Below are 16,915 nucleotides of genomic sequence, written 5' to 3' on the forward strand. Positions count from 1 at the left end.
CCCCACCCCACCCACTGTCCATATCTGGAGAATGATAGGAGGAGGGAACCATAAGTGATCTTCATTCCAGCTGAGATAGCTAAGGGAGCCAAATTAATAATGATGAACAACATTGTTTAAAAGTCATAATAAAGTTGTTTTAAACTGGCTGGCTAAACTAGGTGAGGGTAGCCAATGGGTCTCAAACCCTCAGTGAGTTAGGAAGTTCCCCTGCATGTGAAGACAGGCCCTGGAAGATTTAATGGATGAGACCCATAGTGGGTCCAATGCCTGAGAAGCTGGTTACTGCACATGCGGTAGATGGAAGTGAGGCAGCCCATCTAGGAGAAGGAAAACTCTGATCCGAAACCTTTGATGCCTTGCGACTATACAAATTTGTGAGAAAGGCTTCAGGAGCAAACCTGGAGGAAAAATCTGTACCCATTGTCTTGCAGGACAGAAGAAAAGGCTAAGGAGTAAATCCTTTACTTCAAGGGAGACAGAGGCACAGGTACAGAATGTGCTGCCCTCTGTCCTTGGCCACATTCACTCCGCAAGGCACCTTATTTGACACACTGTTAGTTTGCGGCTTCTTTTTTTGGCATCATTAGTCCACGGGGCTGTGGCATTTCAAACCGTCTGCCATACCAGGGCTTCATTTCTAAAAACAAAGATGCCAGGGCCCATGCCGGCTGCGCTTTGGAAGCCCTTTGCCTTAAGCCTGAAAAAGTGGTGTGACGGGGTGCAGTTCCTCAGTGGAGACGGGGTGGCTCTCTCCATGCTCAGAGGCGCTTTTCTTTATAGTCCCAAGTCTCAGGTCTGGGGCTGAAAAATGGCCAAGTCCTGGCACAACTGGAGCCCTCGGCAGAAGATGCCTCAGCTCCTGAATGTGCCCCTTGTTTGTAAGAGTTTGATCAGGTTCCTCCTGGCCTGCAATGAGAGCCAGGCAGCTTTAGGCCCCTGTTTACCCTCGAGTTAATAAATGAACAGGAATCAGCACAACTTTCCAAATGTACAGAAGCTCCAGGAACTCTTTGGGTGGGGGGAGAGAGACAGACAGACAGACAGACAGAGAGCACACAAGAGCTCCGAGTTGTAAATTCTTCCTGAGCTGTGAGGGGCATTCACTGAGATAGCCCTCCCACCATGACCACGGCAGGTGCAGTGGGCTGGCACTTGGCTGTGAAACTGGAGAGAGCTGGTTTGAGTTTGCACTTTAGCTCCTGGTCGGCAGGGAGCCTGGGCTGTGCTCACATCTCCTCGGCGCAAAGAGCTGCCTGCCGCCCACCCGCAGGAGGATGTCTCAGTGGCTCTGGATCCTTGGGAAGGTCCTGCTCCTGGCGAGGGTGGCTGCCTCAGTGAACTTCTTCCATCACCGCTATGAGGAGCTGGTGCAAGCCCTGTTTGATGTGAAGGGCGCCTGCCCATACATTACCAGGCTGTACAGCATTGGGCGCAGCGTCCAGGGCCGCCACCTCTATGTGCTGGAGTTCAGCGACTATCCCGGCATCCACGAGCCCAGTAAGTGTTTTCCTGGGGTTGTAACCCTTTCCTGCGGCTGAGCAGTTGCTTCTTTGTGTGCTTCCAACCCATGCCAAGTTCCGGAGCAGCGAGATTCAGTGCTGCCCTGGCTTCTAACCAGGAACCCCTGTGGCCAGCAAAGCCCAGCCCCACGGCACTCCTAGCTAGGGCAAGCAGAGACTGTGGGGAGGAGGAGCTGTGCAGGATGCAGCCATGTGTCAGCTGACAGAGACTCGCCATGGCGACCTGGCATGTATTTCTTTTCGTTTGTGGCTTGCCCTCGTTTGTTCATTTTACACTTGAGGAATCGAGGGAGAGAGATGTGTCCAAAGAGCAGTCCAAGGTCTGTGGCTGAGGTAAAATTTAAATCCATCTCCCCGGGGTTCAAGTCCAGATCACTACCTGCTGTGCAACTCTGATTCTAGGAAGAAGAGCTGAAGGAACTGGTTTGAAGTTTATGGTTAACCCTGGCTGGTGAGGGAAACCTCCATTTGGGGCTGCCTAGCTTTTCATACTTTTCATACTATGGCAGATGTGGCTTTGGTGGAGCCTAATGCCTCTGGAAGAAGTGAGGAATGGGGTGTACACTGAATTAGGTAGCTGCTGAGGCCAATAGCTAGGTGACGACAGGCACCAGAGTCAGACAGAGGCAAGAGTTATCAGGTCCTTCTCCAAGTACCTCTTCCATCGGAGGTGAGATGATCATCAACAAGAGGCGGGGGGGGGGGGACTTTTATCTGACAATGATGCCCTGGTTGTTGAATGCCCTCCCCAAAGAGTTTCATCTGTTTCATCTGCTATAATGTTGCTATCATTTCAGTGTCAGGCAAAAGCAGTTTTATTTACTCAGGCATTTCAGCTGACATGAACTGATTCTAATTGATCAAGACTTTTTTTTGGTGCTTCCAGGCAAGTGTTTATTGTGGGAAGGTCATTAGTATCAAGTGGTCAGCCTGTATTCCCCCTCTCCTCACCTTTCAGCGCAGCATTTTATCTGCACAACAGCCCTGCAAGGCAAATTCTTCAGGCTGAATGTGAGGCTGTGTTTTCTCTCTCCAAGCTCAGCAGTATGCAGTGTTGGCTAGGGGTGCTTCTAGATGGGTGCTTAATTTGCAAGCAGGTTGTTGAGATATTGCAAATGGGCAACGGGATCATTATAGCAACAACCCCATAATAAACACCCAGCAGGAGGTACCATAAGAATTCCTGCAGGCCGTCTGTTTGGGCAGAAGATAGGGACACAGGAGAGGAACAAGGAGCTGAGGAAGAGCGGATAAGAAAGGGAAAGGGCTGTCTGCAGATGCCAGATTGCACAAGAGGTGTCTGGATACCTTAGGATTCCCTTTGACCTTGTTTTGTTTCCTTTGGGACTGGGAAAGTTGTTGCAAGCACGCCACTCTTCCATTTCTCCAATGTGCAATTTAACTGTCTTCTTCACCCCATAGTGCTATCTCTGACTGTGGGGTTGAGCAGCAGGTAGGGTCCTTTTGCAGCCTGAGGAAGCCCTCACCCTCCTGTACTCTGAAGGCTGCTTGTCTTGCATATGGAGTTAAAGGGGCCGCTTTATGGGGGGGAGTGGTTTTAGAGAAAAGAATTTGCGGCTAGGCCAAGATGAAGGATTGACTTGATTTTGCAGTTCAGTCTAAAACCCCTCGAGGCTTTTGAAGTCTGGAATGTGACATAGCAGTGAGAGGAGATGAAGGAACTGGGAAGGGGAGAGCTGGCTGTACAAAATAAGGGCATAGAGAGAACCTGACCTTTCTGATTTGAATGGACCCTCTCATCAGTCCTGAATCAAAGAAAATGCTTATACCCCACCCCAAAATTTACACCACTCCCATACAGGCCATTGCTTCTTGCAACTCTCTTGGGGCACAGATTCCCAGGAGTTGCGCTACCCTGACTCCACAATTCTTTGCGGGGTTCAGCAAGGTGGAGAAGATCCACAGCTCAGTGACAGAGCTTTGTCAATGGCTTTGCATGCCAGAATATCGAGGTGGGGTTAGGAATCTCCCCGGTCAGTGCCACTGCCAGTCCATGTAGACAGCATCAAGCTGGGTGGACCAATGGCAAGAAGTGGCCTAAGGCATCAGCAGTTGTCTGTGACTCTGTGATACACTAGATCAGCCTTTTCCAATCAGGTGCCCTCCAGATGTTTTGGACCCCAACGCTCATCAGCTGTGCTGGCTGGAACTGGTTGGGGAAGCCTGCAGTAGATGGTGGATGCCCCCACAGAGAGACTCTTCACAGCAGCACAAAAAGGCACAGCTAGAGTTTAATCCCTGTGGGACATGAATGGGGAACATGCGCCCCAGCCTTCTTCCCAGTGTCTACGCTTTCAGAGCACCAACCAACCCTGGGTAATATTCTAGCCACTGTTCTAATATCAGCAAATCTCTCACTTTCCCAGTGGAGCCAGAGTTCAAGTATGTGGCAAACATGCACGGGAATGAAGTGCTGGGCCGGGAACTGCTGCTCCAGCTCGCAGAGTTCCTGTGTGAACAGTATCGGCATGGCAACCAGCGCGTCACGCAGCTCATCCATGAGACGCGCATTCACCTCTTGCCCACCATGAACCCAGATGGATACGAGGTGGCAGCTGCCCAGGTACCAGGCAAGCATCCCTTCCTTATCTCAGTAGCCATGGTGATGATGGAAGAAGGTTGTCTGAGGGAGGCAAAGGGAGGAATAGCAGATGGAGAAACATGCAGGAGGTGGGGTCACAGGGGACAAGTCTACCAGACTCCACTAGCAGCTCATACCCGTCATTGAACTTGGATCCAAATGAAATCAACAGGTTAAGATAATCATGACTTAAGTCGCATTTATTTCAGTGGGAACTAAGTTCAGCTAACTTCATCTGGATCCAACTCATGTTTAAATTACTATAATTATTTCTAAAGTTGCATCTATAGATATGAATTAGTACATGTACATTTTAATCCCTCATTTTAATGTCCCTTTTTAATGAAAATAAAAAAATTCCTTCCAGTAGCACCTTAAAGACCAACTAAGTTAGTTCTTGGTATGAGCTTTCGTGTGCATGCACACTTCTTCAGATACATGCACGCGAAAGCTCATACCAAGAACTAACTTAGTTGGTCTTTAAGGTGCTACTGGAAGGATTTTTTTTATTATTTTGACTATGGCAGACCAACACGGCTACCTATCTGTAACTGGAACCTTTTTAATGAAGTAGTGTATGGGTTTTGTTAGGGTCCTGAGCTCCTGGTCTTTTGCTGGATCTTTTCCTCCTTCTAAAATCTTCTGTGTATGTGGGTATTTACTTTATTTACAGCAGGGGTAGCTAAGCTATTACCCTCCAGATGTTGTTGGCCTCCAACTCCCATCACCCATGACCATTGGAAAGACTGACTGGGGCAGATGGGAAGTGGAGTCCAACAACACCTGGAAGACCACAAGTCAGCCACCTCTGCTTTACTGGGCAATTTTTAGAACACAGTGCTGGTGAGACCCCAGTCACCCTCCCTCTTAATTTGCCCAGAGGCAAATTAGTGTCATGAGTCTGTGCCCCAAGATTTTTTTAAAGTACCTAGCAATGCTTTTGCCTATGTGGTTAGCCCACACATTGAACCTTCATAGCACAGTAATAGTCAAGCTAGTAGCACTGGGGGTTTTTTCTTAGGGATTTGATTTAGTCATGGCTTCTAGACAAGTTCTGTGCCCTTCCACTGCATTCTGGTGATGGGCAACCAAAGCAGGCTGAGGTGATTAGAAAGCCCATTTAATGATACTAGACTTGTTTCATCTGTCAAGAGTGGTACTAACAGCAGAGCCCCATGGGCCAAGCCCCAGAGCTATTGGTCTAGCTATTGTGTCCACTCTCACTGGATTTCTGATGAAACTCATGCGGTGTCAATATATATTCCCAGAGCTCCTTGATTTGAATGCATTGGTTTCATCTCTGGTACTGTCAGTAATTCCTAGCCTTTAAATGCCAGAACAGAAACTGTACTGAACAGGGCCTGGAGCACTGCCTAGTAAAGTATTTAATCTCACTGGAGACCCAGATTGGTCATGCTGCTCTTCTCATTACTTTTTCCTTTATTGGGCTTCCCCGTTCCGTTGTCTAGGGGACAAATAGATGCAAGAATTTCTGACCATAAAAATATGAGGATTTGCTGCTGGGAGGGGAGGCGGGGGATTCTGTGGATTCTGAGCTATTTTGAGTGCAACAGTCTGTTGGAAAGCAGCAAATAAATCAAACTCTAATCTAATTTAAATGATGGTGACTGCTGATAATGTTAAACAGGGTCAGAAGATGCCTGCCAGCTGGGATTAACACTCAGAAGCCGTGAGATTTTTGCATATCCTTGTGTTTCCTGAAATTCTCATTGACGCATTCACCAACAAAAGTGGCAAGGTGGGGTTTGGTGTGCACTTAGCCATGCCTAGGACTCACATGTTTACCATTCATTCTTCTCTAGAGCCAAAGTCCCTTAGGATACCTCGTTGGGAGAAACAATGCCAACGGAGTCGACCTTAACCGAAACTTTCCTGACCTCAATACTGTCATGTACTACAATGAGAAACAGGGTGGACCCAACCACCACATACCCTTGCCAGACAACTGGAGGAGTCAGGTAACACATTACTGTAGACTCACTCAATGCCTTGACTGCCTGGGTGTGCGTCACAAAAACAACACTCGCTTTAGGACACCCCTCCAGGCCTGTGGCAGTTCAGGTTCCCCTCTCTATGATCCTTCTCTTCTTCTTTCGCCTCAACTCCCACATTAGTTCCAGTGTTGCTACATCCAATATCCATCTCCCAGTTTACTCCCAATATCCAGCACAGTGGATGTTCTGTTTCAGTGCCACCGACCCATGGCTACAGCCGGGCATATGGGGTGCTTGGGTTTCATCCCACCCACCAATCAGACCAGTGAGGGCTGTGAAGTCCACAAGGTTGATTTCTTGCAGTGGTGCAGAAGTAAAATTTATTCCCCTCTTTTGGTCTTTCACTAGGAGCCAATCTACCCATTCAGGAAAAGCATGTACTTCCAAGACTGTACCACTTCACAATGCAGATAGGGTAATCACATATTTGAAGATCCTCTTCAAAAAAAAGTCTCCTCAGCTCATATAAAAGTGGCACATTCCAGCCTGGCACGAGCCTATGGCCACTAGGGCAAATGCCAAATCCCTAGGACAGCTCACTCCTGCCACCATTTTAATTTCCACGGGATGCAATACGTCTGCTATCACCATATGGTAAACATGGGGGGCAGGCGCTGGAGGAGAAGACCACTGAAGGTGTTTTATGTGGGCTACCCTCAAAAACCTGGCCATGAACACATTAAGGGGAAGGCCATACAAAAACCTTTCTCCTTGATACAATAGCTTTCCAACACCAGGTGACTTGACATGGCAGAGCACTCAGTCATGGAAGTCTACCTCTACATTTTGAAGGGGTACAGTCCTAGCAGGACTCTGCCACATGTTTGTACCAAACTGGGAATGCTGGAAATAAGGATGTGGTTCTTGCCTGGACTTCCCTGCTTCTCCCCCTTCGCAGGTGGAACCAGAGACTTTGGCTGTGATTCAGTGGATGAAAAGCTACAATTTCATTCTCTCGGCCAATCTCCATGGTGGTGCCGTCGTTGCCAACTACCCGTATGATAAATCCCAAGAGCAGAGAAGCCGGAGTGTCTGGCAAGCACAGAACAGCCCCACTCCTGATGACAGCCTCTTCCAGAAGGTGAGTGGTAGCAAAGATAATAGCCATGGCACTTTCCCTGGATGCTGGATTTTGTTAGCTCTGAACAGTGCTGGAGTGTAGGTCTTCTTGATGGGAAGCACAGGGAACTGATGTTGCAAAGTCTGAGAGCTATTGGTGTCTTTTTATTGTTCACAAATTTATGAATTTGAATCTGGATTCTGCCTGTGCCCTGCAATGCGTATGAAACTGAGTGGGTAGGAATCTATGACTAGCTTGGCACTTTCTTTACAGCTGGCCAAAAGCTATTCATATGCCCATGGAACGATGCACCAAGGCACTAATTGTGGAGATATCTTTCCTGATGGCATCACCAATGGAGCTTCCTGGTATTCGCTCAGCAAGGGTAAGGCCAAGGGGGAAAGGCGGGGGCATTCAAAATAGCCCATGTAGGAGGAACGGGGGATGGAGAGATTGGGAGAAGAGGAAAGGGAGCGACTCAGCTAGGTTATTCTGGAGGGAAGAAACAATACATGTGGCCCCACCAGGAAATTCTGTACCTTGGAAGAGGAGATGAAGAGCCAATGGTGCCTGTGCCTAAAGAAGCCAGTTTTGTAATATGTTTGTTTTTCCATCTGTTCCTGAAATGTGGGGGTGGGGAAGCTTTTTCACTCTAAGGGACACATTCCTTCATAGGCACCTTTCTGAAGGCCACATTTCAGTGGCGCACAGGGCCAGAGTCAAAGTGAGCACAGAAAGGGATGTGAAATTTACCTTTGTGGAAAACATTCCAGCCCTGCTGAAATATACTCGGAGTTGAGAGTGGATTTCATGCTCTTTATTCAGCTCATAGTGGTGAGGAGGAATGGAAGTTCCCCCAGAATGTCTGCTGCTTTATATACATTATTTACACAATGGGCCCCACGTGATTGGCTAATTCCAGGATTCTCCTGTAGGCCAATCAGGTTGCGGATTCACTTCCACCTTGAGCTAGATTGGGTGGCTCCTGTGGACCAATCAGACTGCTGCATTCTGGATCCTATTGTTCTAGGACCAATCAGACTGCTGCATTCTGGATCCTATTGTTCTAGGACCAATCAGACTGCTGCATTCTGAATCCTATTGTTCTAGGACCAATCAGACTGCTGCATTCTGGATCCTATTGTTCTAGGACTAATCAGACTGCTGCATTTTGAATCCTATTGTTATAGGACCAATCAGACTGCTGCATTTTGGATCCTATTCAACTCAGTACATAACACCTGCAAAGCTCAGACATTTGTGCACACCAGAACTTACGCACATCTCTTTACCTGGCCCCCACAATCCAGCAAGGGGCTGAGGTGATTTTATCAAACAGGGGAGGGGAAACTTGCTTCTTCCCAGGGCCACATGCATGTGGGTGCGAAAGCACTGGATACAAATGTTACCTTTGTACAGCAGGCTGGTTTCCGCACAAACTCACAAGCCCCTCTCCATCTTCCACCCAGGTAAGCAAGAGCCATCATCAGAGGACAAAGGCATGTTCTCCAGCCAAGCAAAAGCAGAGCCAGGAAGGGGTGTGGCTTGGGGAGAGTCCCAGGGGTCAGACTGAGAGGACTGGAGGACTGCATTCAGCCCCATTGTGGAACAAATCAATATCCTCATCTCTTTGCCTTGCAGGGATGCAAGATTTCAATTATCTGCACACCAATTGCTTTGAGATTACCCTTGAACTGAGTTGCGAAAAATTTCCACCAGAGAGCAGTTTGGTGTTTGAGTGGCGGAAAAATGCTGAAGCACTTATCACCTACATAGAGGAGGTAATAAAGCTGCCAGGGTGTCATCCTGCCCAATCCCTCTACAGAGTTGTCTCATTTCCCCCTGAATTTCCCCCTGGATCCATTTTTAAAATATGGTGTTACATTGACTACTTTCCAATCCTCAGGTGCGGACGCTGATCTGGCAATTTGTCAGTTTTTATTTTGCCCATTAGATAAATTTCTCGTCAGCACTACCTGCCTTAGTTCCCCAGACTCACCTCCAATGCTCCATGGCAGCTGCCTTATGCCCAGTGCTTTCTTTCTTAAAAAAAAAAAAAAGTTTAGGGGTACTTTAGTTTTCCTTACTCATACTGAAATACTGCCCCTCAATGAGGCCAAACTTAGATGCACAAAATGCTTAGGGGTATGCGTACCCCTACATCCCCCCAGAAAAAAGCACTGCTTATACCAGACCACAACCAAGTCAGAGCACTTATCCATCCAATTCAGTACAGTGGTACCTCGAGTTACAGATGCTTCAGGTTACAGACACTTCAGGTTACAGACTCCACTAACCCAGAAATAGTACCTCGGGTTAAGAACTTTGCTTCAGGATGAGAACAGAAATCACGCAGCGGCGGGAGGCCCCATTAGCTAAAGTGGTGCTTCAGGTTAAGAACAGTTTCAGGTTAAGAACGGACCTCCAGAACGAATTAAGGTCTTAACCCGAGGTACCACTGTACTGAAAGTTACAGGCAGGGCTTTTGGCAACCTTATCTGGAGATACCAAGGATCTCTTGGGATCTTTTGCATTTGGAACACGTGCTTTATCACTGAGCTAGAATGATCACTTGTGAGGTGTGGGTCAAGCTCTGTTCTCGGGAGTTCTTCTTCTTCTTCTTCTTCTTCTTCTTCTTCTTCTTCTTCTTCTTCTTCATCTTCATCTTCATCTTCATCTTCTTCATTGAATTTATATAACACCCAATACCCAGAGGTCTCAGGGAGGTTCACAGAGCTAGGAAAGCTAGGAAAGATGCATTCTGGATCTAGGCAGTGTGGACTCCCTTTCGCCAGTTCTAAGGGTACCCACTTATTTGTTTGGTATTTGTGTTTTGCAGGTTCACCAGGGCATCAAAGGTCTGGTGTCCGATGACAACAACAACAGGCTCGCAGGTGCTGTCATCTCAGTCAAAGGAATTGCCCATGATGTCACTTCAGGTCGGTAGCCAGCTTGACACAGGCCAGACTATTATCATAGGTGGTAATTAAATGGCATTACTGTATTTGTATGTCCTACAGTTATGATCTGAAAGAAAAACCTTCATAAAACTGCCAGGTATACTTTTGCTTTGAAAATGACTCTCTTCTGCTTTCTGCATTATGTTAACAACATTCGCAGTGAGTCATTCTGGAAGACTAAAAGGGTTCTGAGAGTCTGTTGTGAAGATGTCTATTCCTTGTGACCATGTGCCCCACGCAGGGGCTGTAAAGGGTATAAGCTTCTCATATAAAAACAAGCAAAAACAAAATAGAAAAGGCCAGGATTTATGTCTGGTGCTTTTTTTCTTAAAAAAAAATGTTTAGGGGTACTCTCATTTTGACTCAAAAAAATCACCATTTTATAGTTCAAATTGTGAAAAATAAATACAGTAAATGGACAAAAGTACAAAGATTCACAAAATGTTTAGGGGGTATGCATACCCCTGCGTACCCCCCAGGGGAAAAAAAGCACTGGTTATGCCTATAGCTTTATGGTCTTTTATGCAGCCAATTTCAATATCTTAGTAGTCAAAGAGTTCATCTAGTCCAACACCCCCCCCCTCGATGCAGTAAATCTACTGCTGTAGCAGTGGGCCATTGAGCTCAATAAGCCTTTTTTCCCCATTAAAATTTTGGGGTGCTATCCCCTGCCCTTCCCTGCATTTTCTGCAGGGAAGTATCAGTGATTACCGTAAGTGGAAATATTGTGAAACAAACGAACAAACAAACAGATAAACTTGTTCTCTGGCCTGGCACAGAGCACATTGCAAGTTTGAGCTGTGTTCATAGTGAGTGTCACTGGGCAGATACATAATTCAGCACTTTGTTAGAGGAACAATCAGGACCAACTGAACCCTGATTCTGGCCAGGGTTCCCCCCCCCCCTCTAAGACTCCCTAATTGTGGGGTTGAGGCCAGGCAAGTCAAGCCCAAGTTGTGTCCTCTGGCTCTGCTCTCTATATCTCTTCAGCCCCTCTTTCTCTCTGGTAGGAGAACATGGTGACTATTTCCGGCTGCTGCTGCCTGGTACTTACACAGTCACGGCATCAGCGGATGGATACCAGCCACAGACAGTGACGGTGACGGTGGGCCCAGCTGCGCCCACGGTGGTGAGTGTTGGGGAAAGGTTAAAGGTGCCAGGTTCCTCTAACCTGGGCCTTCAGGTGTGAACTAGAGTAGGACCACCTGGGAGATAGTGGGAAGAAACCTTCCCTGCATCCCTATGAGAGTTGGGTCATAGAATTATGGTTAATAAAAATGTGGAAACATGAGAGTATAGGAAAGCATTAGCCCAGCCCAGCTTCAGAAGTTCATCTTCTCTTCCAGACTGGTAAGGAGAAGACCTCCCTTAACTATTGCCCTACTCAGCCCTGTCTATGACCTGCTCATTGGATGCACAGAAATCCAGGATGGATAGTTTAAAGCAGACCACTCGTGTAAGGTTGCATCTCTTTGTGCTCCAGGTGCCCCACTAGAGCCTTGGCTGAGAAAACCATGCAGCTCCTACTCCTCAATCTGTGCTACCTGGGGCCATGTCAGCACCTGACATCCTTAGGCCAAGGCCCCATTTCTCCAGCACTGACACTGCCCTATGCCCCCCCTTAAAAATATTAATTCTATCCCAGAGTTCCAAGTAGCCAGGTGGCTGATATTAGCCACCGTTTAAATTTTCCACATTTCTCCCCGCATAGTGTTACCTTCAGGCATTGTAGGAAATTAAACTGGCTGCTAGCCCAGCACTGCTCAGAGATTTCTTGTTGCCATTTAGAAATACCCAGCCCCAAATCTGGAACTGGTAGAGTGCTAAGTAAGGTCTGTCCAAAGATATAAAATAGTTATTGCATCTTTTCTTGGCCCACCCTGATTAAAGGCTGTGGATGCTTTTTAGTTACACAGGGCTCTTAACCTCAGCTCTAATTCTGTCATTCTGTAGAACTACAAGTAGCAAATAGCCTCTCTAAATTCTATTAAGCTGCTTTGGAAAACTGTATTTGAAGCAGGGGGTGTAGTTAGGGAGAATGAAGGCCTCCTGCCAGTCTGCAATGGAAAGTTGGAGAATCTCTAGATATGTTCTTCACCCCTGACCTTTTGCTTTGCTATTTATTTGTCCTCGGGACCTTGTGTAACACAGTTGTGTTTTAACTCAGCAACCATATTCCATACAAAAGAAGGAAGTTTGGCAAGTTTCCATTTTGGGCCGTGCTGGAGTGTGGGGGCTGGGCGTTCTTTTTGTCCTGAGGTGCTAGAATGGTCACTTCTCTGCGTTAACTGTCCCTGTTTACCATCCCCTTGTGACTTGGGGCTGGCACAGGACTGGGCTTTCAGGACTAGGAAGCCCAGACTGATCTCTGTGAAATGAGCCATATACTTCAAGGGGCATTTAACTGTGATGTCAGGGAAGCAAAGGCAGCCCAACACCCCCTTCAGGACAGTCACTGAGCTGCCTTCCACAGCTCGCCAACCTCCTGGGCCTTAAGGCTGCATTCTGCCACTCAAACAGCCTGCAGCCCTCCAGTGACTCTGTGGAGGTGCCCGTCTTCTCTGTGAGCTTCTGATCTTCCTCAGCTTAGCTCCACCCCATTTCAAGAGAGGAGACGGCCAGATTTTCTGGAATGCTCTTAATGCATTTCTGATGATTTACTGAGAGGCTCCACTGCCAGGGAAACCCTCACCCTGTAAGGGGGTGTAACGTATTGGGGGCGGGGAGTGGAGCGATGAGGCAGTGCTGTGAATCAGAGCTCGGCTGAGCCACCTGCTGGTGGAAGGAGAGATGGAAACCTATTCCTGACTTTCTGGATCCCTAGCCAAGACCTCCATGTCCCATCAAAGAGGAAAATAAACGCTTTCCCCCTTAAACTCACTGAGCTTTGTTACTGGCCAGGCCTTGTCACCTGTAGCAAGCCATGTTCTTGTGCTTCAAGCATTTGAAACATAGCATTTAGTGTATTTGAGGCCATCACTGAATCATGGACTGTGTAGTGGTGGACTTGAATACTACGGTGCCCTGTGTGAGGCCAAAATTTGGAGGCCCCCCCCCCCATCCAGCCCTTGCGCTGCCTTCCCAAAGGCAAATAAGGAAGTCCCCTGCTTTGGGAAGAAGGTGTGAGGCTCTGGCAGGGTGCTAGAGCCCTCCCATCTCCTTCCCAAAGCTGGGAAAGCGTTGATTAGTCTTTGAAAAGGATGTGGGAGGACTCCAGAACTCTGTCAGAGCCTCACACGTCCTTCCCAAAGCCCAGTGCCTCATTGACTGGGCTTTGAGATGGCTCCCCCTCAGCTCAGAGCCCAGGCACCACTTGCACAGCCCAATTAAGGACAGGACACAGGTATCAGCACCTCTGACATTGCTGAGCTGCTCCTCTTTAAATGGACATGTCCTATCTTGGGATGATTAATTTTACACCCATTTTGGATTTGAGCGTATTTGATTGAGCCAATGCAGGAGTCACATGGTACAGGAGGTGGCTTTGCATTGAATGGCAGCGTGGACTCTAGTGGTCTTCTCTCTTCCAGGTGCATTTCCAACTTAGACAGAGCACTGTGGACAGCCCTCGTGTACAAAAGGCTTCTGACAGGGTCCCCAACAGTAAAGCCCTGCATAAGAAGGTTGTGCCACGAGCTGCCCAATGGGAGACGCCGCGGTGAAGGCAGACCTCAGCTGGGTGAAAGCTGGTGGAGATATTGAACATGAGATGTCAACAAGGCTGACTGATGAACTTTCCAAGATCCATCTCTTGTGATACCCATAAACATGAAATGAGCCTAAACCTTCTTGTTTATTAAATGGCTAGTATTTAACTGCACTATGGACCAAAAAAAAACTCTTCTAGAAAGGGGTGGGCAGGCATTGGTCTATGATGTGCATGCACAGGTGACAGAAATACCTACACACTTGTCATGGAGGAAAAAGGGCAGGGGGGAATAGTGATTGAAAAGAGGAGCCAGAAAACATAACACCAAAATATTCCTTCAAGACTACCTACTAGTTCAAATCAGTGCTTGGAAAGTTCATTTTAACAAGAAATTCATTCCATTTCACCCCCTCCTAAAAGGAATTAGTTACCGTTCAAGTTCATCCCCTCCAAAAAAGGGAACTAATTCTGTGCTGGTTCAAGTCTCAATTCATTTTTTCCAGCCTTCATAATTTTACAAGCTGCTTGCTAAAATATATATGACAACATCAAGATACACACACAGTGCAATGCGGGCAATTTTATGTATTTTTCCCAACAAGTATTATTTTTAAGTTTAAACAGCATCAGTTTTCAGATACGTAAAAATGGTAAATGCAATGGCCATAATCAAACACATAGTGCAATGAAAGTCCTGTATAGTGGTACCTCGGGTTACATATGCTTCAGGTTACATACACTTCAGGTTACAGACTCCGCTAACCCAGAAATAGTACCTTGGGTTAAGAACTTTGCTTCACGATGAGAACAGAAATTGTGCTCCGGCGGCGCGGCAGCAGCAGGAGGCCCCATTAGCTAAAGTGGTGCTTCAGGTTAAGAACAGTTTCAGGTTAAGAACGGACCTCCGGAACGAATTAAGTACATAACCAGAGGTACCACTGTACAAAGTTCTGTGCACTGTGGTTTCTTAAAGGTTTCCTGGGAATCGTAACTCTGTGAGAAGTAACCTACAGTGCCCAGATCCTTTGAAAGAAAGAATCAGCTTCAAATATGCTTTACTGTATAGGTATAGCATTTGCACAACCTCAGACTACTTGTGCTCCTCAATTGCATCAGAATGAGAAAGACCATGTTGCCCCCTACTGGCCACTGAATATTTTGATCATGGGTATGGAAGGCTTTTATGGGATGCTTTTAAGGTATGTGAATTAACTTTTCAAATGTTTCCAATATGTCGCGTTTCCTTCTATTTAAAAACAAAAAGCAAAAGCAAAAATAACAACCTTGTGCCCCTCCCTCTGATATTCTGAACTGGAGGTACAACTATATTGGCTCATATGAGGACAGTGTGAAGCCATTTGGATGGGAGACCCAAATCCCAGCAATTTCACGCATCAAGTATTCACTAGTGTTAACTGCTATGGTCATTTATAAGCCATTATACAGTGCAGTAATTTATATACCACTTTTACTGGTAAGTGCCTTATAATGGTAAGCATAGCAGGCTTTGTAATCTGTATAATGCTTGCTAGCCTTGCAACAGTGTTAAGATGCAGGCCCTTATTAGTCACATTTTGCAGATGTGGAACTGAGGCTGATTTGCCCAAAGTCATATAAAGGGACCTTGGCTATCCACTGCACCACACTGGCTTTCTTGATCAACCACAAATTTATTTGATAACCCAACTCAAAAAACTTTCGGGCTTCAGAATTTCCAGATTACATATCTTGGAAAGGATGGGGAGTCCTCCTACCTTATTAATTTACTGCAGATGAGAACTCATTTGGAAAACGCAGCATGTAAAACCAGCCACAGTGAAACTAGCACTAAAGATGTAGGAAAGCGAGGCTCATCTTTTACAAATTACTTCCAACTTTTAGAACCTCCCAACAACCATCTTTGGAGCTCAATTTTCTTTGAGAAAAAGTCTTCAAAAACCACACTTGTCAATGGTGTGAATTCCTTCTTTTAGCAGCAGCAATGTCCTCTTTGTTTCCCAAGAGGTCTTTGTGCCTTTGTTGCCTGCCCCTAATTTGCATAGGTGTCCCACATTCTCTGCAAATAGTGTTAAACATTGCAATATATAATGCAGAGGCTTTGGAGGTCAACCCGCTTGGAAACACAGAGATTGCTGATGCAAAGCATTCTTGTGTCACGGTCCTTTGCCTTGCTTTGTTCCCCACTTATCCTTCAAATGGTTTCAAAGAAATAAAAACAACATGCACAAACATTTACAACAGGCACACACTGTACATAACTGTATACCTGATGAGCTGGATCTGTCCTTACGAAAAGAAACAACATGGTTTGTTCCCACAATAAGCTGCGGGTGAGATCCAACACAGTGCAAGCAGGTTCCTGCTTGTGCAAGGGGGCTTCTCCCTCGCCTACTTCCTATAGCCCCCCATGCACCCCCAAAATCTGCTTCAGAGGGCTGGGGGAGGCCCATCTACTGTCATCTACTCTTTCCCATATAATCAACCCAATTATATGACTCAGCCGGAAGAGCTGAGTCATGAGTGTTCTCAATAGGAACAATGACCTACTGCAGAGGTGGAAGAGCTGAGTCATGAGTGTTCACACTATGCACAATGACCTGCCATACTGCAGGGTTGGGGGACCTTTGGCCCTCCGGAGGCGGCTGGCTTCCCATCAACCCCAGCCAGCACAGTCTATAGTAAGGGATGGTGGGAGATGCAGTGCAGCAACATCTGATAGGCCACAGGTACCCCATCCTTGACCTATTGGGGAATGAAAAGTGTGATAAAAAGACCTTTAGCTGGGGGCATTACCTTATAAAAATAAGTATTCAATGGAATAAATTGCATTGCCCAGGCCTTTGAAGCCTATTGTGTCTAATGCATCCATCGTCCAAGGCAGTGGGAAGAAAGGGGGAAACCAAGAGAGTTAGCAGCAGTGGCAGTGATGGATGTGGGTGTCATCGCAACTACACTTTAGGGATAGTGCAGCAAACCCACTTCCCCCCTAAAATCAGACAGTTTGCAATAAGGAAAGTGATGGGAAAGGGCACTGGAAGGTGTTGCTCAATGAACAGATAATCTAGAAGTGACATTAGAGAGCCAATACAGTGGTACCTCGGGTTAC

General features: G+C 46.8%; 1 protein-coding gene across 2 annotated transcripts; it reads left to right on the forward strand.

Moving 5' to 3' along the window:
• Window positions 1–1,045: 1,045 nt before the first annotated feature.
• On the forward strand, window positions 1,046–13,980 carry CPN1 (carboxypeptidase N subunit 1). Of its 2 annotated transcripts, none has more exons than XM_081192080.1 (9): window positions 1,046–1,500; window positions 3,911–4,107; window positions 5,949–6,104; window positions 7,039–7,221; window positions 7,474–7,585; window positions 8,842–8,981; window positions 10,040–10,139; window positions 11,171–11,289; window positions 13,691–13,980. In XM_081192080.1, the coding sequence occupies exons 1-9, from the start codon at window positions 1,278–1,280 to the stop codon at window positions 13,820–13,822; spliced, it is 1,362 nt and encodes a 453-aa protein (XP_081048206.1). In that variant the 5' UTR covers window positions 1,046–1,277; the 3' UTR covers window positions 13,823–13,980. The 2 variants fall into 2 exon arrangements, with proteins under 2 accessions (XP_081048206.1, XP_081048207.1); XM_081192081.1 differs by lacking the exon at window positions 1,046–1,500 and adding an exon at window positions 1,717–1,856.
• Window positions 13,981–16,915: the final 2,935 nt, after the last annotated feature.

Source organism: Podarcis bocagei, assembly GCF_964188305.1.
Source record: "Podarcis bocagei genome assembly, chromosome: 4".
Taxonomy (NCBI): Eukaryota; Metazoa; Chordata; class Lepidosauria; order Squamata; family Lacertidae; genus Podarcis; species Podarcis bocagei.